The 27,511-nt window shown below is 42.8% G+C and overlaps 1 protein-coding gene across 3 annotated transcripts in view; it reads right to left on the bottom strand.

The window, feature by feature from the left end:
* The window catches only part of LOC145345761 (transmembrane protein 144-like), a 113,425-nt gene that overhangs the window by 31,850 nt on the left and 54,064 nt on the right, over nt 1-27,511 (bottom strand). For all 3 annotated transcript variants that reach the window (XM_080193471.1, XM_080193473.1, XM_080193470.1), the window contains exons 6-7: nt 8,691-8,771; nt 8,243-8,324 (exon numbers count right to left, since the gene is read on the bottom strand). In XM_080193471.1, the coding sequence (XP_080049597.1) occupies nt 8,243-8,324; nt 8,691-8,771 (163 nt within the window). The remainder of the gene's footprint in view (nt 1-8,242; nt 8,325-8,690; nt 8,772-27,511) is intronic.

The raw sequence follows: 27,511 nt of genomic DNA, 5'->3' as shown, positions 1-27,511 counted from the left end.
AGGACTTGAGAAATTGACTTACAGAGAAAGGTTGAATAGGTTAGGACTTTATTCCCTGGAGCGTAGAAGAATGAGGGGAGATTTGATAGAGGTGTATAAAATTATGATGGATATAGATAGAGTGAATGCAAGCAGGCTTTTTCCACTGAGGCTAGGGGAGAAAAAAAACTAGAGGACATGGGTGAAGGGGGAAAAGTTTAAAGGGAATATTATCTTCACACAGAGTGGTAGGAGTGTGGAATGAGCTGCCAGATGAAGTGGTGAATGCGGGCTCATTTTTAACATTTAAGAAAAACTTGGACAGGTACATAGATGAGAGGGGTGTGGAGGTATATGGTCCAGGTGCAGATCAGTGAGACTAGGCAGAAAAATGGTTCAGCACAGCCAAGAAGGGCCAAAAGGCCTGTTTCTGTGCTATAATGTTCTATGGTTCTGATATGATTAAGCATGACAGAAAACTGATGAGATAAGGTGGGATTTTCCAGTCCCTTGCAGTGAGTTTTCTGGCAGCGGAGACATGTTATTAACTAACTGGCTAAGCAGTAGGATGATGCGGAGATGTCGGCATTGGACTGGGGTAAACACAGTAAAAAGCCTCTCAATACCAGGTTAAAGTTCAACAGATTTATTTGGTAGCGCAAGCCACTAGCTTTTGGAGCACTGCCCCTTCATCAGGTGAATGGGAGTTCTGTTCACGTATAAAGACAGAAACTTAATTTACAAAATAGTGATTGGAATGTGAGCCTTTACAGGTAATCAGTGTTAAAGGTACAGGCAATGTGAGTAGAGGGAGGATTAAGCACAGGTTAAAGAGATCTGTATTGTCGCCAGCCAGGACAGTTAGTGAGATTTCACAAACTGAGGCAAATCACGGGGGTTACAGATAGTGTGACATGAGCCTGGTTGAGGCTGTCCTCATCTCTGCGGAACTTGGCTATCAGTCTCTGCTCAGCGACTCTGCATTGTGTGTCGTGAAGATTGCCTTGGAGAATGCTCACTGAAGATCAGAGGCCGAATGCCTGTGACTGCTGAAGTGTTCCCCAACTCTTGCCTGGTGATTATCAAGCGGTGTTCATTCATCCGTTGTCGTAGCGCCTGCATGGTTTCCCCAGTACAATATACCTCAGAACATCCTTTCTTGCAGTGTATCAGGTAGACAACATTGGCCGAGTTGCAAGTGTATGTACTGTGTACCTGGTGGATGGTGTTCTCATGTGAGATGATGGCATCCATGTCGATGATCTGGCACGTCTTGCAGAGGTTGCTGTGGCAGGGTTGTGTGGTGTCGTGGTCACTGTTCTCCTGAAGGCTGGGTAGTTTGCTGCGGACAATGGTCTGTTTGAGGTTGTGGGGTTGTTTGAAGGCAAGAAGTGGGGGTGTGGGGATGGCCTTGGCAAGATGTTCGTCTTCATCAATGACATGTTGAAGGCTCCGAAGATGATGTTGTAACTTCTCTGCTCCGGGGAAGTACTGGACGATGAAGGACGCTCTGTCCACCGTGTCCTATGTTTGTCTTCTGAGGAGGTCGGTGCAGTTTTTCGCTGTGGCGCATTGGAACTGACAATCGATGAGTTGAGCGCCATATCCTGTTCTTATGAAGGCATCTTTCAGCTTCTGGAGGTGTCTGTTGTGATCCTGTATATATGGAGGGCTTGTCCAAAGGGGATGGATTCTTTAATGTGTTTAGAATGGAAGCTGGTGAAATGGAGCATCGTGAAGTTATCCGTGGGCTTGCAGTACAGTGAGTTGAGGTGACCGTCCTTCATGGAGATGCGTGTGTCCTAGAATGCAACCAATTCTGGAGAGTAGTCCATGGTGAGTCTGATAGTGGGATGGAACTTGTTGATGTCGTCATATAGTTGTTTCAGCAATTGTTCACCATGAGTCCAAAGGAAGAAAACGTCACTGATGTATCTAGCATCAGTTGAAGGTCCTGTGCGGTGAGGAGGTCTTTTTTAAAAATGTGCATGAAGATGTTGGCATATTGAGGTGTGGATTTGGTCCCCATGGCTGTTCTGTGTGTCTGGATTAAGAACTGGTTGTTGAAGGTGAAGACATTGTGGTCCAGAATGAAGCGGATGAGTTGTAAAATTGCATCTGGAGATTGGCAAATTGTTGGCGTTGAGTACTGAGGCAGTTGCAGCAATGCCATTGTCGTGGGGATGCTGGTGTAGAGTGTCGAGACATTTGTTGTGACAAGGAATGCTCCTGGTTCAACTGCTCCATGTGTGCTGAGTTTCTGTAGGAAACCCATAGTGTCGCGACAAAAGCAGGAGGTTCTTTGTACAGTGGGTTTTAGGATGCCTTCAATGTGGCCGGAGAAGTTCTTGCACAGGGTTCCATTGCTTGATACGATGTGACGGCTGGGTATGTTTGCCTTGTATATCTTCGGGAGGCAGCAGAGATCAACAGACTGATCAAGACCTTTGATCCGGACCTTCAGGGCACCCTCCGTGCTCAACAGACTGATCAAAACCTTTGATCCGGACCTTCAGAGCACCCTCTGTGCTCCCATTCCACGTACTCCCCGCGTTGGAGATCTCTACTACTCTCCGGAATTGGTTGCATTCTTGAACACACACATCTTCATCAAGGATGGTCAGTTCAGCACTTCACTGTACCGCAATCCCATGGATAACATCACGATGCTCTGCTTCTCCAGTTCTACCCTAAACACGTTAAAGAAGCCATCCCCGACGGACAAGCCCTCTGTATACACAGGATCTACTCAGATGAGGAGGATCGCAACAGACACCTCCAGATGCTGAAAGATGCCCTCATAAGAACAGGATATGGCACTCGACTCACCGATCGACAGTGCCAATGCACCACAATGAAAAACCGCACCGGCCTCCTCAGAAGACAAACATGGGACACGGCAGACAGAGTCCCCTTTGTCGTCCAGTACTTCCCTGGAGTGGAGAAGTTACGTCATCTTTGCTGGAGCCTTCAACATGTCATTGATGAAGACAAACATCTCACCAAGGCCATCCCCACATCCCTATTTCTTGCCTTCAAACAATCTCAACCTCAAACAGACCACCGTCCGCAGCAAACTACCCAGCCTTCAGGAGAACAGCGATCACGTCATCACACAACCCTGCCACAGCAGCCTCTGCAAGACATGCTGGATCATCGATACAGATGCCATCATCTCATATGAAAACACCATCCACCAAGTACACAGTACATATACTTGCAATTCGGCCAACGTTGTCTACTTGATACACTGCAGGAAAGGATGTCCTGAGGCATGGTATATTGGGGAGACCATGCAGACGCTATGACAACAGATGAATGAACGCCGTTCGACAATCACCAGGCAGAGTGTTCTCTGCCTGTTGGGGAACATTTCAGTTGTCACGGACATTTGGTCTCTGATCTTTGGAAAGCATTCTCCACGACACACAGCAATGCAGAGTTGCTGAGCAGAGACTGATAGCCAAGTTCCACACACGAGGATGGTCTCAACTGGGATCTTGGGTTCATGCCACACTACCTGTAACCCCCACGACTTGCCTGGGTTTGCAAAATCCCGCTGTCCTGGCTAGAGACAATTCACATCTCTTTAACCTGTGCTTAACCCTCCACTCACATTTTCTGTACCTTTAAATCTTGATTACCTGTACAGACTCGCATTCCAACCATTATTTTGTAAATTGAGTTTGTGTCTTTATATGCCCTGTTTGTGAACAGAACTCCCACTCACCTGATGAAAGGGTAGCGCTCTGAAAGCTAGTGGCTTGTGCTACCAAATAAACCTGTTGGACTTTAACCTGGTGTTTTGAGACTTCTTACTAAGCAGTAGGAGACAGAAAGTAGGGATACTCGAATTGGCAGATATGACTAGTAAATGTTCCTTAAGAACCTGTTTTAGGACCTCATCTATTCAAAGTATTTACAAACAACTTATGATGCGATTAAAAAGCCAAGTATCCAAGTTTCTTGATACAAAGATCAGGCAGCTTTGTAAGTTGTGTGGATAGAACTGTTAAATTACAGATAAATTAATAAATTGAGTGAATGAGCAAAATTGTGGCAAATGGATTTCAATGTAGTCAAAAATGAGATCATCGTCTTTGGATGTAAAAAAATATAAAGGTTAAACTGGAGTATTCTTGAAATCATAGAATCTTATAGTGCAGAAGGAGGCCATTTGGCCCACTGAGTCTGCACCAACCACAATCCCACCAAGGCCCTGTCCTCATAGCTCCATGCATTTACCCTACCTAGTCTTCCTGACACTAAGGGAAATTTAGCATGGCCAATTCACCTAACCCGCATATCTTTGGACTGTGGGAGGAAACCAGAGCACCTGGAGGATACACGCACAGACATGGGGAGAACGTGTAAACTCCTCACAGAAAGTGACCCAAGCTGGGAATCATACCCGGTCCTTGACACTGTCAGGCAGCAGTGCCACTGTGCCACCATGAAAAGGTAGCAACAGTGGAAGTTTCAAGAGGTCCAGGTATAGGTACATAGACAACCGAAATTTCAACAACAGGTACAGAAAAGCTAATGGAATGTGAGTCTTTACTGGATTCACTTTATTGTCACTTTTCACTCCATCAATCTCCATGTTCAAATGATCTTCTTCCACCATTTCTGCCAAATCCAATGTGATACCACCATTAAAGACATCTTCCTCTCACCACCTCTGTTAGCATTCTGCAGGGACCATCCTGTGACATCCCAGTTCATATCTCTATCTCCTCCAACCCTTCATCCCCTTTCCTTGGTACGTTCCCATGCAATCACAGAATGTGCAACACCTGCCTCTTTACCTCATCCCTCCTCACTGTCCAAGGGCCCAAACACTCCTTCCAGGTTAAGCAGCATTTTGCTTACCCCTCCTCCCATTGTATTTGCTGCTCTGAAGCAGTCTCCACTACACTGGGGAGACTAAATGCAAACTGGGCAACCACTTTGTGGAACACCTTTGCTCTCTCTGTAAGCATGATCCTAACTTTCTAGTTGCTTGCCATTTCAACTCATGATTTTGCTGTCATGTCCATATGTCTGTCCTTGCCCTGCTGCAATGCTCCAGTGAGGCCCTATACAAACTGGAAGCTTGACACTTCATCTTCTGATTAGGCACATTACAGCTTTCTGGATTCAGCACTGAGTTCAACAACTACAGACTGTGAACTTTCGTCTCCATCTTGACTCCTCTCTTGTTTTCTGTTTTTTTAGTTTCCCTGGCTTGTCCCAGTACACCCTACCCCTCCTCACTGTTTTGCTCCCACTGTTTACTGACCTCTGTTTTCCAATTAACACATATTGCTATCCTACTTTCGCCACTACTAATACTCTTCAGTCCCTTATGACAGCTTTGACAGCCCACTTATCTCATGTCCATGACATGTTTGTCAATCTCTCCTTAGTTCTGACCTTACACTGACTTTGCATTCTGCTTCACATCCCTCTCCAAGTATATCATTCATTACATTTCTACCCCATTTCAGTTCTGTAGAAGAGTTATATGGATTTGAGATGATAACTGTGTTTCTCTCTCTACTGATGCTGCCAGATTTGCTGAGTTTATCCTCCAATTTCTATTTTCATTTCAGGTTTCCAGCATCTGCAGTATTTTGCTTTAATTAGTTGGCCTTTATATTTACAGGATGAGAACATAAGGGCTTGGAAATAATCTAAAGCTATACAAAGTCTTATTTAAAACAGACCTGAGGAACTATGACCAGTTTTGGGGGCATCAGTTTTTAAGGAGAAATGGTTTTAAAGGGAGTGGACTGTACATCTATCAGACTATTACAAGACCCCAAGAGGTAATTAGAAACGATTGCACAACTAGAGTTAATTACCTGAAAGTAAGAGGTTTAAGAGCTGATTTGACAAAAGTCTTCAAATTATTAAGGGGAATTAATGGGGTGGCTAGAGAAATTATTTCCACTAGCTGGGAATCTCAGATGGCAGTGTAGTCTAAAATTAGACCTGGGGTTTTCAGAAGTGAAATTAGGAAATTTTGGTCCCCACGTTTGCAAAAGGATATATTGACCTTGGAGGGAGTACACAGAAGGTTCACCAGGCTGATACTGGAGATGAGGGGGTTAGCTTATGGAGAGAGGTTGAATAGACTGGGTCTGTACTCGTTAGAGTTTAGAAGGCTGAGGGGGGATTTTACAGAGACTTACAAGATAATGAAGGGGCTAGATAGGGTAGAGGTAGGGAGATTCTTCCTGCTTAGAAAGGATAGCAGAACTAGAGGGCTCAGCCTCAAAATAAGGGGGGGGGGTGCAGTTTAGAACAGAGTTGAGGAGGAACTCCTTCACTCAAAGGGTGGTGAATCTCTGGAATTCTCTGCCCATTGAAGTGGTGGAGGCTACCTCGCTGAACATATTTAAGTCACGGGTAGATAGATTTCTGGTAGACAAGGGAATTAAGGGTTATGGGGAGAAAGCGGGAAAGTGGAACTGACCCACTTCAGATCAGCCATGATCTTATTGAATGGCGGGGCGGGCTTGAAGGGCTAGATGGCCTACTCCTGCTCCTATTTCTTATGTTCTTATGAAACATTTCTTCACACAAAGGATGGCAGAAGTTTGGGACTTTTTTCTGCAAACAGCAATTGATACTAGTTCAATTGTTAGTTTAAAATCTGAGCTTGTATAGGTTTTGTTAGCCAAAGATATTAAGGGATATGGGGCAAAGACAAGTATTTGGATTCAGCTTGCACATCAGCCATGGCCACATTGAATAATACTAAATGGTCAATTCCTGGTCCTATATTCCTCATTTTGAATTCCTCAAAACATAAATGATTCTGGTCAAAAAAGGATTTAAATGCTTCTCAGTGAATAGGTGTGTTAAAAATTGAGGAGTTGTGTATAAAAGTAGATGAGTAAATTCTCGGCATTTAATTTATTTCGGACTCCTGTTGTACATAACTAGTCTTTTAAATCTTACATGGTCCAACACATATTAATTGAGAATCAACTCTCTCTCAACTCTCTCATCTGTCTCCGATGTCTGTTTTATTGACCGTGCCTATCTCTTTTCTATTTCTTTGTGTTTTTCTTCTTTCCTTTCGGATGGAATGTGGTATGTGAAATGGCAAGAAAATCAGCCACTAACAATTGAAGATTGCCTTTGGATTTATGGGGTTGGGGGGGGGGGGGGGGGGGGAGAGAGAAAGAGAGAGAGAGGAGGAGTGCAAGGAAAGTATGGCTTCCTTGGCTCTTTGTCCATTCCCCAATTTTCCTTATTGTGCAATCATCGGCAAACATACAACTCTGATGAAAGGAACATCATTGATGAAACTGCTGAAGGTGGCTGTGTGTAGAACACACCCTGGGGCTGAAATGACTGATTTCCCCCACAACCACAACATCTTCCTATGTGCCAGATATGACTCCAATCAGTGGAGCGTTTGCCCCTGATACCCATTGATTCCAGTTTTGCTAGGGATCGCCACACTATAACAAATGCAGCCATGATGTCAAGGGCTGTCACTCTCTCCTCACCTCCAGAAATCAGCTCTTTTGCCCATGTTTGAACCATGGCTGTTATGAGGTCAGGAGCTGAATGAGCCTGGCAAAATCCAAACTGGGCGTCACTGAGCAGGTTATTGCTGAGCACGTGTTGATGACCACCACCACCACCCCCCACCCCACCACTGTCCTGATGATCGAGAGTAGTTTGATGGGCAGTAATTGGCCAGGTTGGATTTGTCCAGGACATACCTGGGCAATTCTTCACATTGTCGGGTAATTGTACCGGAAGAGCTCGTCTAGGGGAGCAGCAAGTTTTGGAGCATAAGTTTTCAGTACTATTGCCGGAATGTTGTCAGGGCCTATTGCCCTTGCAGTGTTGCCCAGAACATCAGATCTTTCAACTGAGCTTTGAATGTCTTGAGTCTTTTTATTTTCTCTGAGCAAGCACTTCAATTCAAGTCTCACCTGAAAACAGCATCCAAATGGCAGTACTCCTTCAATATAGCACCAAATTGTCAGCCTGGATTATGTACTCAAATTCTGGAACCATAACTTCATGACTTGGAAAGTAACAGTGATACCAACTGATGCACAAAAACCCCAAAGTACCTCACTGTTCTGGTTTTGTGTTCCAATATTATGAAATATTATTTGGATACATTTACAGAATATAGAGTCAAAATGTAAGGATAATCTAAAGCAAGGAATCCATTTAACATTCACTAAAGCAAACTCTTGTGTGCAAAAGAATTTCTCCAAAACCAACTCCACAGGGAGCTGTTACTCACACTGTCAATCAGTAGTGGAAGTGTTGATTCGGAATTGTTTACAACATTTATATCACTCTTGACAAAGAAAAATATGATGGCACTAAAACAGAAAAGATATAAATCAATACCTTAGCTGAGCAAATCAAAAATATCAGATTTCAAAATTCAATATAGCTTTAAATTAACTACCATTTTATATCTCATTCGAATCTTGTATAAAGAATTCGGATGAATAAATAATTTTGCTATAAATTCTTTTCATCACTATTTTGTATATGAATGGAGTAAAAGTTGCTCATTAACTAAAATAATATCCCACACTTTTTGTTTTAAATTGCAAATAAACAAAATTCTGTTGCACATAATTTACATTTTCTGGGACAATGCTCGTTTTATAAATCTAGCTAGTGATTAGAAATTGCGTCAACTACTCTTTACTTAATTGAAGATGGCTCATCAAATTTACCTCATGAAAGACAGAGCTGCTCCAATGTAGTTTAACCAAGGTTTTGCTACTTCTTCAGGGTCAATGCCAAACCAGCCAAATCTGAAATAAATTATAAAGTACAGTTTTAACAGAGGGTCATTGATCTGAAAGAGTCTTTGCTCTCTGTAAATGCTATCAGACTTGTAGAGTACTTCTAACATTTCTAATTTCTAATTAATCTACACTTGCGCCTTCAAAACTCAAATCAATTGAACCACACTGCAACTGTGCCTGAGCTTTGCCGCATTATTATCCTTGTTACACAGGAAATACACAAAAGTACACAGCTCCTGTGGAAATTCATTATTTTTTGAAACAAGTAATAAAATGAAGCATTCCTGCACCTATTAAAATTGGAACTGTAACCGATGAGGGGATGCATCAGAAAAGAATGCTGCACCTGGAGTGTAGTGAGGGGGAAAAAATAATCTGGACTGTGCAAAACCCTTAAGACATTACATGCAATGCTATCAATACCTGTGTTCCAGTGTATTCCATATAAGGGATATACAGAGAATATTTATTTGGGTTTTCAGAATCTTTGCAATAAAGATAAACATCATAAATGATGATGTTTGTGAGCTCCTAAATGGATACTTCGCATCAGTATTTACTGTTGAGAAAAACATGGATGTTAGGGAACTTGGGGAAATAAGTCTTGAGAACTGTACATATTATAGAGGTGGTGGTGCTGGAACTCCTACAGCGCATCAAGGTAGATAAATCCCTGGGACCTGATGAAGCGTATTCCAGGACATTGTGGGAGTCTAGGGAGGAAACTGCAGGTCCCCTAGCACAGGCATCTGAATTATCAATAGTCCAGGTGAGATGCCTGAAGATTGGAGGGTGGCAACTGTTGTGCCTTTGTTTAAAAAGGGCTGCAGGGAAAAGCCTGGGAACTACAGGCTGGTGAGGTGTGGTTGCTGAAAGGTATTTTGAGAGACAGGATCTGTAGGCATTTAGAGGCACAAAGACTGATTAGGGACAGTCAGCATGGCTTTGTGAATGAAAATTCATGAATCTCAAATTTGAAGGTGTAACCAAGAACGTAGATGACAGCAGTGCAGTTGGTGTTCTCCACATGGACTTTAGCAAGGCCTTTGACAAGGTACTGCATAGTAGGTTGTTGCATAAGGTTAAATCACATGGGATCCAGGGTAAGAAGCTAAATGGATACAAAATTGGCTTGATGACAGAAGACAGAGGGTGGTTGTAGAGGGGTGTCTTTCAAATTGGAGGCCTGTGACCAGCAGTATACCTCAGGGATCAGAGCTGGGTCCACTGTTATTTGTCATTTATATTAATGATTTGGATGAGACTATAGGGGCATGGTTAGTAAGTTTGCCACTGATGGCAAGATGAGGAAAGATGGGATGAGGAAATGGCTGAGGCCTTGAATAACTTTTTTGCTTTGGTCTTCACGGAGGAGGACGTGAATAGTTTGCCGGGTGTTAACGATGGAAAGATGGTAGGAGTGGAGGGCCTGAATGACATTATTGTTAGTAGAGAGGCAGTGCTAGGCAGACTAGAGGGACTGACTGTGGACAAGTCCCCAGGACCGGATGGAATGCATCCAAGGGTTCTGAAAGAAATGGCGGAGGTGATAGTGGATGCCTTGGTGATTATTTTCCAATCCGCGCTGGATTCTGGGGAAGTGCCGGAAGATTGGAAAATGGCTAATGTTATGCCGTTGTTTAAAAAGGGTAGCAGACAAAAGGCAGGGAATTATAGGCCGGTTAGTTTAACGCCTGTTGCAAGTAAAATGCTTGAATCCGTAAAGAAGAAGAAAATAGCGAGGCATCTTGAGGAGAATTGTTTGATTAGAGCAGACGCAGCACGGTTTCGTTAAGGGGAAGTCGTGTCTGACAAATTTATTGGAATTCTATGAGGATGTGTCTAGTGCGGTGGATAGAGGAGAACCGGTGGATGTGGTGTTTCTTGATTTTCAGAAGGCTTTTGATAAGGTGCCACGCAAGAGGTTGTTACAGAAGGCTAGGGGGCATGGAGTTGGGGGTAGGGTGTTAGCGTGGATAGGGGATTGGCTGTCAAATAGGAGGCAGAGAGTGGGTGTCAATGGGTGCTATTCGGATTGGTGGTTGGTGACTAGTGGAATGCCCCAGGGATCAGTGCTGGGGCCTCAGCTATTTACCATTTATATAGATGATCTGGAGGAGGGAACCGAGTGTAAGGTGTCTAAATTTACTGATGACACAAAGAATGGTGGAATGGCAAATTGTGCGGAGGGTGTGGAAAGTCTGCAGATGGATCTAGATAGGCTGGGCGAATGGGTGAGGAACTGGCAAATGGAATTTAATGTTGGCAAGTGTGAGGTTGTCCACTTTGGTAGGAATAATGGTAGGAAGGACTACTACTTACATGGCTAAAAGCTGCAGCATGCTACGGTGCAGAGGGACCTCGGGGTCCTTGCGCATGAGTCTCAAAAACCCCAGCCTGCAGGTGCAGCAGGTGGTCAGGAAGACGAATGGGATGCTGGCCTTCATAGCGAGGGGGATTGAATATAAAAGTAGGGAGGTCTTGCTGCAACTGTACAGGGCACTGGTGAGGCTGCAGCTGGAGTACTGCGTGCAGTTTTGGTCGCCGCACTTGCGCAAGGATATTTTGGCCTTGGAGGGAGTGCAGAGGAGGTTCACTCGGCTGATACCGGAGTTGAGGGGGTTGAGCTATGAGGAGAGGCTGAATAAACTAGGCTTGCACTTGTTAGAGTTTAGAAGGATGAGGGGAGATCTCATTGAGACGTATAAGATGATGAATGGGATGGATAGGATAGAGCTGGAGAGGCTCTTCCCACTCAGAAAGGTCAGGAGGACTAGCGGGCACAGCCTCAAGATAAAGGGGGGGCAGTTTAGAACAGAGTTGAGGAGGAACTTCTTCACTCAAAGGGTGGTGAATCTCTGGAATTCTCTGCCCGTTGAAGTGGTGGAGGCTGCCTCACTAAATATTTTTAAGACGCGGGTAGATAGTTTTTTGATAGGCAAGGGGATTGAGGGTTATGGGGAGAAGGTGGGAAAGTGGAACTGAGCCACTTCAGATCAGCCATGATCTTATTGAATGGCAGGGCAGACTCGAAGGGCTAGGTGGCCTACTCCTGCTCCTATTTCTTATGTTCTTAAGATTGGTGGCACGGTGGACAGTAAAGAATGTTATCTTAGATTGCAACAGGATCTTGATCAATTGGGCCAGTGGGCTGACGAATTGCAGATGGAGTTTAATTTAAATAAATGCAAGGTGATGCATTTTGTTAGATTGAACCAGAGCAGGACTTATTCAGTTAATGGTAGGGCGTTGGGAAGAGTTACAGAACAAGGAGATCGAGGGGTACAAGTTCATAGCCCCTTGAAAGTGGAGTCACAGGTAGAAAGGCATTCAGCATGCTTGATTTCATTGGTCAGTTCATAGAATACAGGAGTTGGGACATCTTGTTGAAGTTGTACAAGACATTGGTAAGGCCACACTTGGAATACTGTGTACAGTTCTGGTCACCCTATGATAGAAAGAATATTATTAAACTAGAAAGAGTGCAGAAGAGATTTACTAGGATGCTACTGAGACTTGATGGTTTGAGTTATAAGGAGAGGCTGGATAAACTGGGATTTTTTCCCTCTGGAGCGTAGGAGGCTGAGGGATGATTTTAGAGGTCTATGAAATAATGAGGTGCATATATCAGCTAGATAGTCAATATCTTTTCCCAAAGGAGTCTAAAACTAGAGGGCACAGGTTTAAGGCGAGAGATACAAAAAGGTCCAGAGGGGCAATGTTTTCACAGAGGATGGTGAGTGTCTGGAACAAGCTGCCAGAGATAGTAGTAGAGGTGGGTACAATTTTGTAATTTAAGAAGTGTTCAGACAGTTACATGGGTAAGATGGGTGTAGAGGGATAGGGGCCAAATGCGGGCAATTGGGACTAGCTTAGAGGTTTGAAAAAAAGGGCAGCATGGACAAGTTGGACTGAAGAGCCTGTTTCCATGCTGTAAACCTCTATGACTATACCATTTGTCTTCTTAATTATTTGCGATACTAGTATGCTGTTTTTTATGATTTGTGAACAAGGAGATCCAGACACTTCTATACTGCAGTTTCTTTCCATTTAAATAATATCAAAGCTTTTCATCTTGCACTCATCAGGACAGACACAAGTTTACTAAATTTCAAAGGGAATCACAATTTATTCTGCATGAGAAGGATGCTGATTGTTGGCAAGTAGACTCTGGTCAAAGCATTGCCATGTTGAATGCACCAGACAATAGTTATTCCCCAAGCTTTTGTTTGTTTGAAAAAGGTGCAATGCCTAAACATGATGGGCAGAAGTTTATGGCCTCACTTGTATCAAAATTATAAAACCCTGCCTGAGGTCAATGGACCTTTCTATGGTCCACCCCTTGCCTGCTCCGATTCCTGTGGCGGGCAGGGTGGTAATATTCCAGCTATTCTTTGTTTGCAGAAGGCAGGATCCTGTGTATGAAGATATATAACTTCTACCAAATATTAAGTGAACCACACTACAAGTCTGACTGAATGCTAAATTGGTTGTTAGTGTAATTCTTAACACACTTGGGACTTTTTAGTAAGGATTGTCCAATCACATCTAATGTTGGACACTACGTTCTGAGCGCAAGGCTAATTAAGTATGGTCAGATCCTTCCCCATTAGTTGAGGAATTCTGGACGATTATACGCAGCATTTTGGCACTGTGGTTAGCACTGTTAGTGCCAGGGACTTGGGTTTAATTCCTGCCTCAGGTGACTGTGTGGAGTTTGCTCTCCCTGTGGTCTTTGTGGGCTTCCTCCAGATGCTCTGGTTTCCTCCCACACTCAAGACATGCTAAATTGTCCCTCAGAGTCCCAAGATGTGTAGGTTAACTGGATTAGCCATGGGAAATGTGTTGGATAATAGGGATAGGGTGGGGGAAGAGGGCCAGGGTAAGATACTGTATGAGAATAGAGCCGATGGGCTAAATGGCCTCTTCTGCACTGTCAATACACACATCATCTCAACTATCATTTCTTGTGAGACCCAAGAATGCAGGCTATTAGATCCTGGACACCTGGCAGCCTTTAGTGCTATCTGTTTCCCAACTACTTTTTTTCTCTAGTAATAGCTTTAAGTTTCCCCTTCCCTTATATTAAGGGGCAAATATGTAAGATTACAGACAGCTCCAAGAAAAATAGGGTGGTAATAGTCAGAGATTTTAATTTTCCTGACATTGACTGGGACAGCCATAGTATTAGAGGGTTGGATGGAGAGAAATTTGTTGTGTATTCAGGAGGAATTTCTCATTCAGTATGTGGATGGCCCGACTAGAGAGGGGGCAAAACTTGACCTCCTCTTGGGAAATAAAGAAGGGCAGGTGACAGCAGTGCTAGTGAGGGATCACTTTGGGACCATGACCATAGTTCTATTAGTTTTAAAATAGCTATGGAGAATGACAGGTTTGTCCCAAAAGTTAAAATTCTAAATTGGGGCAAGGCCAATTTTGATGGGATCAGGCAGGAACTTTCAAAAGTTAATTGGGGGAGTCTGTGGGAAGGCAAAGGGATGTCTGTAAGTGGCATGCTTTCAAAATGTGTTAACCAGGGTTCAGGGTAAACACATGCCTCTTAGAGTGGGAACCCTGGATGACTCAGGATATTGAGGCCCTGGTCAAGAAGAAGAAAGAAACACATGACATGCATAGGCAGCTGGGATCAAGTGAATCACTTGAAGAGTATAGGGGGTGTAGGAATAGAGTTTGAGAGAGAAATCAGGAGGGCAATAAAGGGACACAAAATTGTTTTGGCAGATAAGGCAAAGGAGAATCCAAAGAGCTTCTACAAATACATAAAGGGCAAAAGAGTAACAAGGGAGAGGCTAGAGCATCTTAAGGATCAATAAGGACATCTATGTGCAGATCCACAAGAGATGGGTGATATCCTAAATTAATATTTCTCATCAGTATTTACTGTTTGGATGTGAGGGAACATGGGGAAATAAATAGTGATGTCTTGAGGAATGTACATACTACAGAGGAGGAGGTGCTGAAAGTCTTAAAGCGCATCAAGGCAGATAAATCTCCAGGACCTGAAGAAGTGCATCCCAAGATGTTGTGGGAGGCTAGGGAGGAAATTGCGGGTCCCCTAGCAGAGATATCTGAATAACTGACAGTCACAGGTGAGGTGCCTGAAGATTGGAGAATGGCAAATTTTGTGCCTTTGTTTAAAAAGGGCTGCAGGGAAAAGCCTGCGAACTATAGGCCAGTGAGCTTTACACCTGTGGTGGGTAAATTGTTGGAAGGTATTTTGAGAGACAGGATCTACAGGCATTTAGAGAAACAATGACTGGTTAGAGATAGTCAGCATAGCTTTGTGAGTGAAAAATCATGTCTCACAAATTTAATTGAGTTTTTTTGAAGGGGTAATCAAGAAGGTAGATGAGGGCAGTGCAGCTGATGTTGTCTACATGGACTTTGGCAACTCCTTTGACAAGGTACCACATGGTAGGTTGTTGCATAAAGTTAAATCTCACAGGATCCAGGGTGAGGTATCTAAATGGATACAAAATTGGCTTCTTGTTAGAAGCCAGAGGGTGGTTGCAGAGAGTTGTTTTTCAAATTGGAGGCCTGTGACCAGCACTGTGCCTCAGGGATCAGTACTGGGCCCACTGTTATTTGTCATTTATATTAATGATTTGAATGAGAACATAGGGGGCACGGTTGGTAAGTTTGTAGATGACACCAAGATTGGTGGCATAGTGGACAGTGAAGAAAGTTATCTCCAATTGCAATGGGATCTTGATCAATTGGGCAAGTGGGCTGACGAAAGGCAGATGGAGTTTAATTTAGACAAATGCGAGGTGATGCATTTTGGTAGATTGAACAAGGGCAGGACTTACTCAGTTAATGGTAGGGCATTGGGGAGAGTTACAGAGCAAAGAGATCTAGCAGTACACGTTCAGAGCTCCTCGAAAGTGGAGAGAGTGGTGAAGAAGGCATTCGGCATGCTTGGTTTCATGTGTCAGAACACTGAATACAGGAGTTGGAACGTCTTGTTGAAGTTGTACAGGACATCGGAAGGGCCACACTTGGAATACCGTGTGAAATTCTGGTCACCCTACTATAGAAAGAATATTATTAAACTAGAAAGAGTGCAAAAAAGATTTACTCGGATGCCACTGGGACTTGATGGATTGAGTTATAAGGAGAGGCTGAATAGACTGGGACTTTTGTCTCTGGAGGTTGGAGGCTGAGGGGTGACCTTATTGAGGTCTATAAAGTAATGAGGCGCATAGACAAGGTAGATAGTGAATATCTTTTCCCAAAGATAGGGGAATCTAAAACCAGAGGGCATAGATTTAAGGTGAGAGGTGAGAGATACGAAAGTGTCCAGAGGGGCAATGTTTTCACAGAGGGTGATGAGTGTCTGGGACAAGCTGCCAGAGATAGTAGTAGAGGTGGATACAATTTTATCTTTTAAAAAGAATTTAGATAGTTACGTGGGTATGATGGGTATACAGGGATATGGGCCAAATGCGGACAGTTGGGATTAGCTTAGGGGTTTCTTAAAAAAAAAAGGGCAGCATGGACAAGTTGGGCTGAATGACCTGTTTCCATGCTGTAAACCTCTATGACTCTATACCATTTGATTTTCTACTATTCTTGGGATGCTTTTTGCATCTGCTACCTTGAAGACAGATCAAGCAAGGAAAAGGTTATGTGAGACCTGACAATGTGTAATGAGGTGGGATGAATTCATGATCTTATAGTATAGGATCCCGTAGGCAGAATTGTTAATAACATGATAAGATTTGACATTCAGATTGACAGTGAAAAACTTGTGTCTAAAACTTGTGTCTTAAATGAAAGAAATTATTAATTCAAAATCTCTACTATGTCCTTTCCATTTTTAACTCCCCAGCCTTGTCATTTAAGGGATCAACATTTACTTTAGAACCATAGAAAATTACACCTCAAACAGGCCTTTTGGCCCTTCTTGTCTGTGCCGAACCATTTTTTGCCTAGTCCCACTGACCTGCACTTGGACCCTATCCCTCCACACCCTTCTCATCCATGTACTTGTCCAAGGTTTTCTTAAATGTTAAAAGTGACCCCGCATTTACCACTTTATCCAACAGCTCATTCCACACTCCCACCACTCTTTGCATGAAGAAGTTCCCCCTAATATTCCCTTTAAACTTTTCTCCTTTCACCCTTAACCCATGCCCTCTGGTTTTTTCTCTCCCCTAGCCTCAGTGGAAAAAGCCTGCTTGCATTCACTCTATCTATACCCATCAAAATCTTATACACCTCTATCAAATCAATCCTTCTATGCCCCAGGGAATAAAGTTCTAACCTATTCAATCTCTCTCTGTAGCACTAACTTATTCAATCTCTCTCTGTAACTTCAGCTACTCCTTTATTTTTTATATACTTGTAGAAGGTCTTACAGTCTGTTTTTATGTTCCTTGCTATTTTGCTCTCACATTTTAAATTTCTCCATTTTCATTTTATAGCCATCCTTTGCTAATTTCTCCAATTTTCTGGCCTATCTTTAATCGTTACAGCGTTGTATAATTTCTCTTTCAATTTGTACCATCCTTAACTTTCTTATGTAGTCACAAATGGTGCATTCTTCTTGGAGAGTTTTCTTTCTGAATGGAATATCATTTTGTTGAAAACTAGGAAATATCTCCTTAAATGTTTTCCAATTCTTATCTAACCTTCTAACCTAAATTTACAATCCACCCTGTAGCCAACTGTCTTCATGCCCTTGTAATTTCCTTCACTTAAGGCACTAGTTTTAGACAAGTTTTTCACTGTCAATCTGAATGTCAAACCTTATGTTATTAACAATCCTCCTACGGGATCCTTTACTATAAGATCATTAATTCATCCCATCTCATTGCACATTGTCAGGTCTCAAATACCCTTTTCCTTGTTTGATTCCAGGATGTATTGTCCCAAGAAATTGTCCCAAATACATTCAATGAACTTATCCTTTGCTGATTTGACTTGTCCAATCGATATGAAGATTATATTTGCCCATTAATATTGCTATTCCTTAAAAGCCTCCATTATTTCTTGATGCACACTCCATCCTACAGTGTGATTATTAGGTAGTTTAAAAATTACATGCATCTCACAATGACTTATTTCGCTTGCTATTTCCTATCTTGACCCTTGAGGTTTGGAAGCTAGCAAAAAGATTTTATTCAGGAATCCATTTTATTCTATTCTGCGGTTACGACAATTTTATGGAAGCTGTAGAAACAGGTAATATCTGGAGAATGGTTGTAACAATTGTCGAATAGGTAGTGTTTTGATGGTTTTAATCTTACACATACATCTACCTGTTTGCTTTGTTTTCCTGTATTAGCTAGATCAGCTTTTTTTCTGCTCACTCAGTGTTGTTGGCAAGGCTAGTATTCATCGTCTATGCCTTGATAAGATCATGCTTTGAGGCTGAGTTAATATAATTCCATGTGATATTCAGAGTGAAGGTCATGCCTATCTACATCAGCCCATCCACACGAGAACATGGCCTTCCACATTAGTGGTGATAAAGTGGAAATGGTCAAGAGCTTCTAGTTTTTAGGTATCCTGATCACCAACAACCTGTCCAGGTCTCTTTACGCCAATGCTATAGTTAAGAAATCTCACCAACGCCTCTACTTTCTCAGAGGCTAAGGGCATCCAGCAGATCTGCCACCCTCAAGAACTTTTACAGATGCACCATAGAAAGCATCCTGTCCGAATGTATCGCAGTTTGGTAAGGCTCCTGCTCTGACCAAGACCACAATAACTATAAAGGATTGTGAATGTAGCCCACTCTATCACACAAACCAGCCTCCCATCCATTGACTCTTGTCTACACTTCTTGCTGCCTTGGAAAAGCAGCCTGCATGATCAAGGATCCCTGGACATACTCTCCTCCAACTTCTTCCGTCAGGAGAAAGATAGAAATGTCTGAGACCATGCACCAACCGAATCAAGTACAGCTTCTTCCCAGCTGCCATCGGACTTCTGAATAGACCTACCTTATATTAAGTTGATCTTTCTCTACACCTTAGATTTGATCGTAACACTACATTCTGCACCCTCCCCTTTCCTTCTGCCCTAAGTATGCTATGTTTTGCATGTCTAGCATGCAAGAAACAATACTTTTCACTGTATCCCAATACATGTGATATTAATAAATCAAATCAAAGCAACTGTAACCTAGAGTCTTCTGCAGACTTCATTTGGTGATGTGAAGCCTGAGTATATTTTTTCCAATAAGGTCTATAAAACTCAAGACTGCATTTTAAACCTTAATACTCGCTCAGAGACAAGGACTGGAATTCTCCAGCCGCTCACGCCAGCTGGATTCTCTGGTTCCATCAGTGCTACACCCGCTGCCTTGGATTTGCCGGCAGTGTGGGATGGCTTCAGTGGGAATTTCCATGGACAGCAGCGGGACCAGAACATCCTGCTGCCTGCGAATGGCACGTCACCTCCCATCACCGATAACGTGGTTTCTTTAACAGCATTAATCAAGCAACGTGTACAACAGAGATTGAGACTGAGGAGGTGTCTGATGATTTAGCATCACACATTTGAATATTAAAAGCTATTAGGAAGAACTACAGCAAGGACAATAAGCCAGTAGGATAGGATGAACATGAGCAAATTTTCAAATAGAAAGAAAATTAGTGGGATTAAGAGCAGAGTTGCCAATTGTAATTAAATACATTTCTAGTGGTTTCATTGCATGACTTGTCCCCTTGCTCCAGTAATTAGTCAGCCAACATATACAATCTCGTGATGTACTACCTTTCTATGCCAATCAGAAAGCAAAAAGACTCACAACCCAATTGGATGATACTTAACTGTCGCTAAACAACTACTTTGTCCCATTTTCAGTATGTTTCTGTCTGGTAAAGAGAAATGATCAAAGAAAGTAACAAGAAAATACAAATCATTTTTCATGCCCCAATGATTTTTTTTTCCAAGGTTGTACATAGCACCATCCTGGAAATGAATCTTCAATTCCTAGCTACTCAAATTAAGAGCAAGCAAAGGCGATGTTTGCAAATCAGTTTGTTCCAGAGTTGAAACAGTGTATTATGATTGCTGAAAAACAGAAAAACCAACAGGACCATTGCTGACAAAAAGTTGATGATTGTTATAATGGTGAAACAGAATGGAGCAGGGGCATGTGATTCTTTATCAAGATCATTAAGATTAGAATTGGGAGAGAAACTCAGGTCACAAAAAGTCAGCTCAACAAGCTACCATATGATCAGATTGAAAAAGGGGTTGGAAAAGAATAATAAATAAATTTAATAGATATATTTTTGGTAAGGAACCAGAAATGGCAGAAGGAGCGGAATGACTGAAGAAAACACGAGGCAATCACAATTTAAGGAGATGCCATGTATGTTCAGCATTAGCTGAAGCAAGAACAGGAAATAGCTGATTAGGCAGATACAATTTTGCAAGTCTCAGTGACCATATTGTTGCATATTGCTTTGTGACACATCAAAGCTATATTTCCAATTTTCTCCCCTGCTCCACAGAAAGTACCATTTCTTCAGAAACAAAGCTGTGGGCACCAGCAACCTTCCAGTATCCTGTCCAAAAAGCTATTCCTTGTCCATTGGCCTTGATATGGAAGCATCAGCAGCTATTTCAACCATATCTTTATTTGACATCTGAAAACAGCTGAGAGCAGAAAATTAGAATTGGAACTGTAAATTTCTTTGGCCCTTAACCCTACATCCTAGGAATACCAACACGAATGGTTGGTCTCCTTACCACCACCACCACCATCCTTCTGAGGGCAGGTTCCTAGGCATCAGAATCAAACGTGAAATATCACTGGCTGTTCATAAAATATCATAGAAACCATTATGACTCATTACTACATTTGACTGTGTATTTATTAATAAACATCACAAGAGCTCAAATTCCATGTTTTTCAGAACATAAGAACATAAGAAATAGGAGCAGGAGTAGGCCATCTAGCCCTTCGAGCCTGCCCCGCCATTCAATAAGATCATGGCTGATCTGTCGTGGCTCAGTTCCACATTCCCGCCCTCTCCCCATAACCCTTAATTCCCCCTCTTATCAAAAACCCATCAACCCGCGTCTTAAAAATATTTAGCGAGGTAGCCTCGACCACTTCAACGGGCAGAGAATTCCACAGATTCACCACCCTTTGAGTGAAGAAGTTCTTCCTCAACTCCGTTCTAAACTGCCCCCCCTTTATCTTGAGGCTGTGCCCCCTAGTCCTGCTGTCCTTTCTGAGCGGGAAGAGTCTCTCCACCTCTATCCTATCCATCCCATTCATCATCTTATACGTCTCAGTGAGATCTCCCCTCATTCTTCTAAACTCTAACAAGTACAAGCCTAGTTTATTCAGCCTCTCCTCATAGCTCAACCCCCTCAACTCCGGCATCAGCCTAGTAAACCTCCTCTGCACTCCCTCCAAGGCCAAAGTATCCTTGCGTAAGTATGGCGCCCAAAACTGCACGCAGTACTCCAGCTGCGGCCTCACCAACGCCCTATACAGCCGCAGCAAGACCTCCCTACTTTTATATTCAATCCCCCTCGCTATGAAGGCCAGCATCCCATTAGCCTACCTGACCACCTGCTGCACCTGCAAGCTGGGTTTTTGCGACTCATGCACAAGGACCCCGAGGTCCCTCTGCACTGTCGCCTGCTGCAGTTTTTCGCCACGTAAGTAATAATCCTTCCTACCATTATTCCTACCAAAGTGGACCACCTCGCACTTGCCAACATTAAATTCCATTTGCCATTTCCTGGCCCATTCGCCCAGCCTATCTAGATCCTTCTGTAGACTCTCCACGCCCTCCGCACAATTTGCCGTTCCACCAATCTTGGTGTCATCAGCAAATTTCGACACCATACACTCGGTTCCCTCCTCCAGATCATCTATATAAATGGTAAATAGCTGAGGCCCCAGCACCGACCCCTGGGGCACTCCACTAGTCTGAATTCCACTCAATCCAAAGAGCTCACAGAACAAAGTTACTGAGCAACCAAAACTGAAAAGGCTCCTGTTCATTTGTTGGTCAACTCAAATACATTTCAAAATCATGCACAGATTAAACATCTATTTTAGAAGTTAGCTATTTAGTACTTGGAAATATCGACTTGAATTTGGTCTGGGATTACCACTGGCTTGCGGCTCGTGTACGTTCCCCCTGCCTGCTGAACAACCCCCAACGGGTTGCATATTAGGTTGAATCTCAACGTCACTAATGTTGCTCTGGTTACCCTGCCATCTGTCTGCAGGACAGCTTCTGTGGTTTAGTGCTAACATTCCATCCTAGGTCTCCTTACAGTAACAAGACATCAAGACAACAGCAACAAGAGCCAGGTCTAGCAGCTGTCACCCCAATCAGGGCAGCTGTGCAGGTGTTAACATGGCTGCTCACACTGCATGGATTCTGCAATGCTCACTATGATGGCAACCATGGAAGTCATGGGAGTGCTCCTCCACCACCAGCCTGAGCAGGATGCCCCGTAAATTGTGGAGCTGTTCCACAAGGTGCCATCTTCCTGGCTTGACTGACTAAACATGAACATCATTCATGTTTAAATGGAGCTCCCACTTGTTAACAGTGTACAGCTGTGGTCATTTTGTGGGAGTCACATGCCTGGGGTGCACCGATGACAGCGTGATTTGTATGGAGCTCTTTCATTGCACAAAGTGTTGAAAGGTGCGGAACACGCCCACAGACCCACACAGAATACCCCTGTTCTGGATATTATGACACTAAGATATTTTTTGGGAAAATTCCACCCAGTTTTTTTCAAAAAACTCTTTTCCTGAAAACCACTTGGTGGCACTACAGGGCAATGCAAATCACTGATTACATCCAATTTCCAGTTTCAAAGGTACACATCAGCTTAATGACTGCAATTTTTTTTTAGCAACCTCATTCCTACCCCAACCTTTTCCACTAGCCCATCCCTTTCCAAAGCAGTCTCAACTAGGTTTTGCTTTGGTCAGTTTATCTTACTTTCAGAAATTGATAGAACATGTATAGGAAACACCAAAATAGTGGCTCTCCCTCACTCCTCACAGGAGTTAATCTCCAGCTTGATTTTAATGGTAGAGTGAGGGTTAGGTTCAACCATGAGGTTATACAAAATGGTTAAATACTTTGCTGCTGATGGCCATGAGTGCCTCACGGGTGCCTCATGTTGCGCTGCTTGAATTGTTCAGAATCTATCCCATTTAGCACAATGATGGTATGACACAATATAATGAAGGCATCCTCAATGTAAAGATAGGACTTCATCTCCACAAGAACTATGAGGTGGTTACTACCAGCACTGACATGCATAGATATTTCTGTTAGAGGTAAACTGGTGAGGATGATGTAATATAGGTTGTTGGTTCTTTTACCACCTGCTCAGGTCATATTCTTCAAGACTCAGCCAGCTCATGGAGTATTGGTGATCCTGAGTCACTCTTGATAACTGAAAATGAAGCTTTAGCCAGGGCCAGTTACAAACTAGCTTATGTGTTGGCTAAAAGAGGAAAGCCATTCACTGATAGAGATCTCATCAAAAGTATAAGAACATAAGAAATAGGAGCAGGAGTAGGCCATCTAGCCCTTCGAGCCTGCCCCGCCATTCAACAAGATCATGGCTGATCTGTTGTGGCTCAGTTCCACTTTCCCGCCCTCTCCCCATAACCCTTAATCCCCTCTCTTATCAAGAACCCATCAACCCGCTTCTTAAAAATATTTAGCGAGGCAGCCTCCACCACTTCAACGGGCAGAGAATTCCAGAGATTCACCACCCTTTGAGTGAAGAAGTTCCTCCTCAACTCCGTTCTAAACCGCCTCCCCTTTATCTTGAGGCTGTGCCCCCTAGTCCTACTGTCTTTTTTGAGCAGGAAGAGTCTCTCCACCTCTATCCTATCCATCCCATTCATCATCTTATACGTCTCAATGAGATCTCCCCTCATTCTTCTAAACTCTAACGAGTACAAGCCTAGTTTATTCAGCCTCTCCTCATAGCTCAATCCCCTCAACTCCGGTATCAGCCTAGTAAACCTCCTCTGCACTCCCTCCAGGGCCAAAATATCCTTGCGCAGGTGCGGCGCCCAAAACTGCACACAGTACTCCAGCTGCGGCCTCACCAATGCCCTATACAGCTGCAGCAAGACCTCCCTACTTTTATATTCAATCCCCCTCGCTATGAAGGCCAGCATCCCATTCGCCTTCCTGACCACCTGCTGCACCTGCAAGCTGGGTTTTTGCGACTCATGCACAAGGACCCCGAGGTCCCTCTGCACCGTCGCCTGCTGCAGTTTTTCGCCACGTAAGTAATAGTCCTTCCTACCATTCTTCCTACCAAAGTGGACCACCTCACACTTGCCAACATTAAATTCCATTTGCCATTTCCTGGCCCATTCGCCCAGCCTATCTAGATCCTTCTGCAGACTCTCCACACCCTCCGCACAATTTGCCTTTCCCCCAATCTTGGTGTCATCAGCAAATTTCGACACCCTGCACTCGGTTCCCTCCTCCAGATCATCTATATAAATGGTAAATAGCTGAGGCCCCAGCACCGACCCCTGGGGCACCCCACTAGTCACCAACCGCCAATCCGAATAGCACCCATTGACCCCCACTCTCTGCCTCCTATTTGACAACCAATCCTCTATCCACGCTAACACCCTACCCCCAACTCCATGTCCCCTGACCTTCTGCAATAACCTCTTGTGAAGTACCTTGTCAAATGCCTTCTGAAAATCCAGAAAGACCACATCCACCAGCTCTCCTCTATCCACTGCCCTAGACACATCCTCATAGAACTCCAGTAAATTTGTCAGACACGACTTCCCTTTAATGAAACCGTGTTGCGTCCGCCCTATCAAGCAATTCCCTTCAAGATGCCTCGCAATTTCCTCCTTAATGACGGATTCTAACATTTTACCTACCACAGACGTTAAACTAACCGGCCTATAATTCCCCGCCTTTTGCCTGGCACCCTTCTTAAACAACGGCGTAACATTAGCCGTTTTCCAATCTTCCGGCACTTCCCTGGAATCCAGCGACGTCTGGAAAATAACCACCAAGGCATCCACTATAACCTCCGCCATTTCTTTCAGAACCCTCGGATGCATTCCATCCGGTCCTGGGGACTTGTCCACAATCAGCCCCTCCAGTCTGTCGAGCACCACCTCTCTAGTAACAGTAATGTCATTAAGACCCTCCATTCCTACCACCTTTCCATCTCTAACACCCGGCAAATTATTCACGTCCTCCTCCGTGAAGACAGAAACAAAAACAATATAATGGAAGCAGTGGAAGAGTTATGCCCAGAAAAAGCAAATCTGTTCAAAATCATTAGTCTCGCACCAAATACTGTTGCTCGAGGAATTGAGGATATAGGAAGCAATATATTTCATCAAATTACAGACAAAGCAAGAAATTTTCAGTTGTATTTTCTTGCACTTGATGAATCGACTGATGTACGTGACACATCACAACTCCTAGTATTCATCTGTGGCGTCGATAGTGAATTTAATGTGACACAAGAATTAGCATCAGTGCATAGCATGCACAGCACAGTAACTGGAGAAGACATCTTCAAAGAATTGCAAAAAAAACTGTTAGAGTATTATCTGGAGTGGAATAAACTGCAATGTGTGACAATTGGTGGAGGAAAGAACATGTCTGGGGTGAAGAAAAGTTTGGTTGGACAAATCACAAAAGCTTGTGAGGTTGGTGAATTCTCAAAGCCCATGTTTCTGCATTGCATTATCCATTAACAAGCATTGTGCGGAAAATACGTGGCTATGTCTTGCGTTCTGAAACCTGTTGTTTCAACAGTGAATTTCATTCGATCTCATGGGCTTAATCATTGCCAGTTTTGTGATTTTCTGAAAGCAACTGATTCTGAGTTTGGTGACTTGCCTTATTGTACAACAAGTCGATGGCTTAGTTGTGGAAAGGTTCTATCATGGTTCTTTCAGCTCAGAGAGGAAATTGATTCCTTTCTCACAGAGAAGAATCGACCCGAACCACTTTTATCAAACACTGACTGGCTTTGGAAATTGGCACTTTCTGCAGACGTGACAGGCCTTATGAATCAATTGAATCTGAAGTTGCAAGGTGAAACAAATTTGATTTGTGATCTATTTGCGCACGTCAAGGCATTCAGAGCAAAACTGATGCTATTTCAAGGATAGTTGAAAGTTCATAACTTGGTTCATTTTCCATGTTGTGACAAATTTCATGAAGAAAGTGAAGCAGAATTTCCTTCTTCATTTGCAACAGAAATCATTAAGGACTTGCAAAAACAATTTCAGGAACGATTTTCTGATCTTGATGGAAACACAGATGAAATAAAGCTGTTTCAAAATCCATTTGACTGCAATGTTGAAACCCTCTCAAGCCAGTTTCAAATGGAAATCATTGATCTCCAATCAGATGAAATGCTGAAAAACAAGTATAAAGAAGAAAATCTGATCCAATTTTATAAATCTTTGCAGCCTGAGCAGTTTCCAAATTTGAAGCGATTTGCTTGTGGATTTGTATCAGTTTTTGGTACAACATACCTGTGTGAACAAACATTTTCAAAAAGGAAGTATGTCAAGTCCAAATGTCAAACAAATTTATCTGATGAGCATCTGAAGTCCATCCTAATAATTGGCTCCTCAAGCTTGAAACCTCAGTTCAGCAATCTTTTGAAATTAAAAAAGCAGTTCCATCATTCCCATTAATCTTGGGCAAAACTTCATGATTTGTTGGTTATGATTGAAAACTCCAATTGCCAGAATTATGTAGAAAGGTGCAGACTGAATTTATTTTTGTTCGACCTTTATTAATGGTTCAAGTTTATTTTGAATTTCTTTGCTTTGTTTTACTGAAGCTCTTTCTTGGGGCATAGTTATTTTTCTTATTGCATGCCACAAAATTGGGCAAATTCTCATTTCAAGTAAACATTTGTAAAATTTCAGTAAACAAAATTAATTAAAAAATGAATAGCCTGCTTTTCTCATCTGTAGTTAAGTAATTGATTGTTTTGTCAGAGCATTTGCTAATGTTTAACATTTTCACTCGTTATATATCATTTCTCAGTGTAAGCACAGCATTGTTCCTTTGTAATTGTCACATTTCTCTTTTATTCTGAATCATATCATGCTGATTACAAAGATGATCCAAATAAAACTTATTCATTCATTTAAATTTTATTCATTTATTTATAAAACTAATTTTTTTTTTGGCCCCCAAAGATGTGTAAAATATACGATGTGGCCCTTGTACTGAAAAGTTTGGAGACCTCTGCTCTAGAATTATACTCACTATCACACTGAAAGATGGCAGTGCAGGGGAAATGTATTCAGAGCAAAGCCTCCTGGACAGTGACCTCATCCTCACAAGATGTGAGCAGTGTGACATTTTCATTTTCTACATCAAGTATTGTGGTCTGAATGAGATTACCAATTCAGTGAAAAATAATGAACAGTTTTGCACTGTAAACTAACGCCACAGGAAAACAGACACATACTGCCCAATTCACTTTACATAAAAAACAGAACTAGTCTAATGTTTTTCATCTGATCAGTGCAAGCATGCTTTTAGTTAAACTTGCCAAAATGAATTGAGTGTTCTGACTCAGTGTCAACCAATTCCACTAAGGCTGATGTTTGATCATTTGTAGTTTTTTTCTAAGAAGGAAGCAACTTTTGTCAGGTTGTATGGTCAGAAGTCATATGTGTAACCGCACTGCAGTTGGTAATTCTCTTCTGAAACTCAAGTTTCCAACCTCAAATCAGAAGC

Source organism: Carcharhinus amblyrhynchos, chromosome 1, assembly GCF_965287045.1.
Source record: "Carcharhinus amblyrhynchos chromosome 1, sCarAmb.v2.hapA, whole genome shotgun sequence".
NCBI classification, from domain to species: domain Eukaryota; kingdom Metazoa; phylum Chordata; class Chondrichthyes; order Carcharhiniformes; family Carcharhinidae; genus Carcharhinus; species Carcharhinus amblyrhynchos.
The sequence above is the reverse complement of the archived record's forward strand: the minus strand, read 5'-3'. Positions and strand labels throughout refer to the sequence as shown.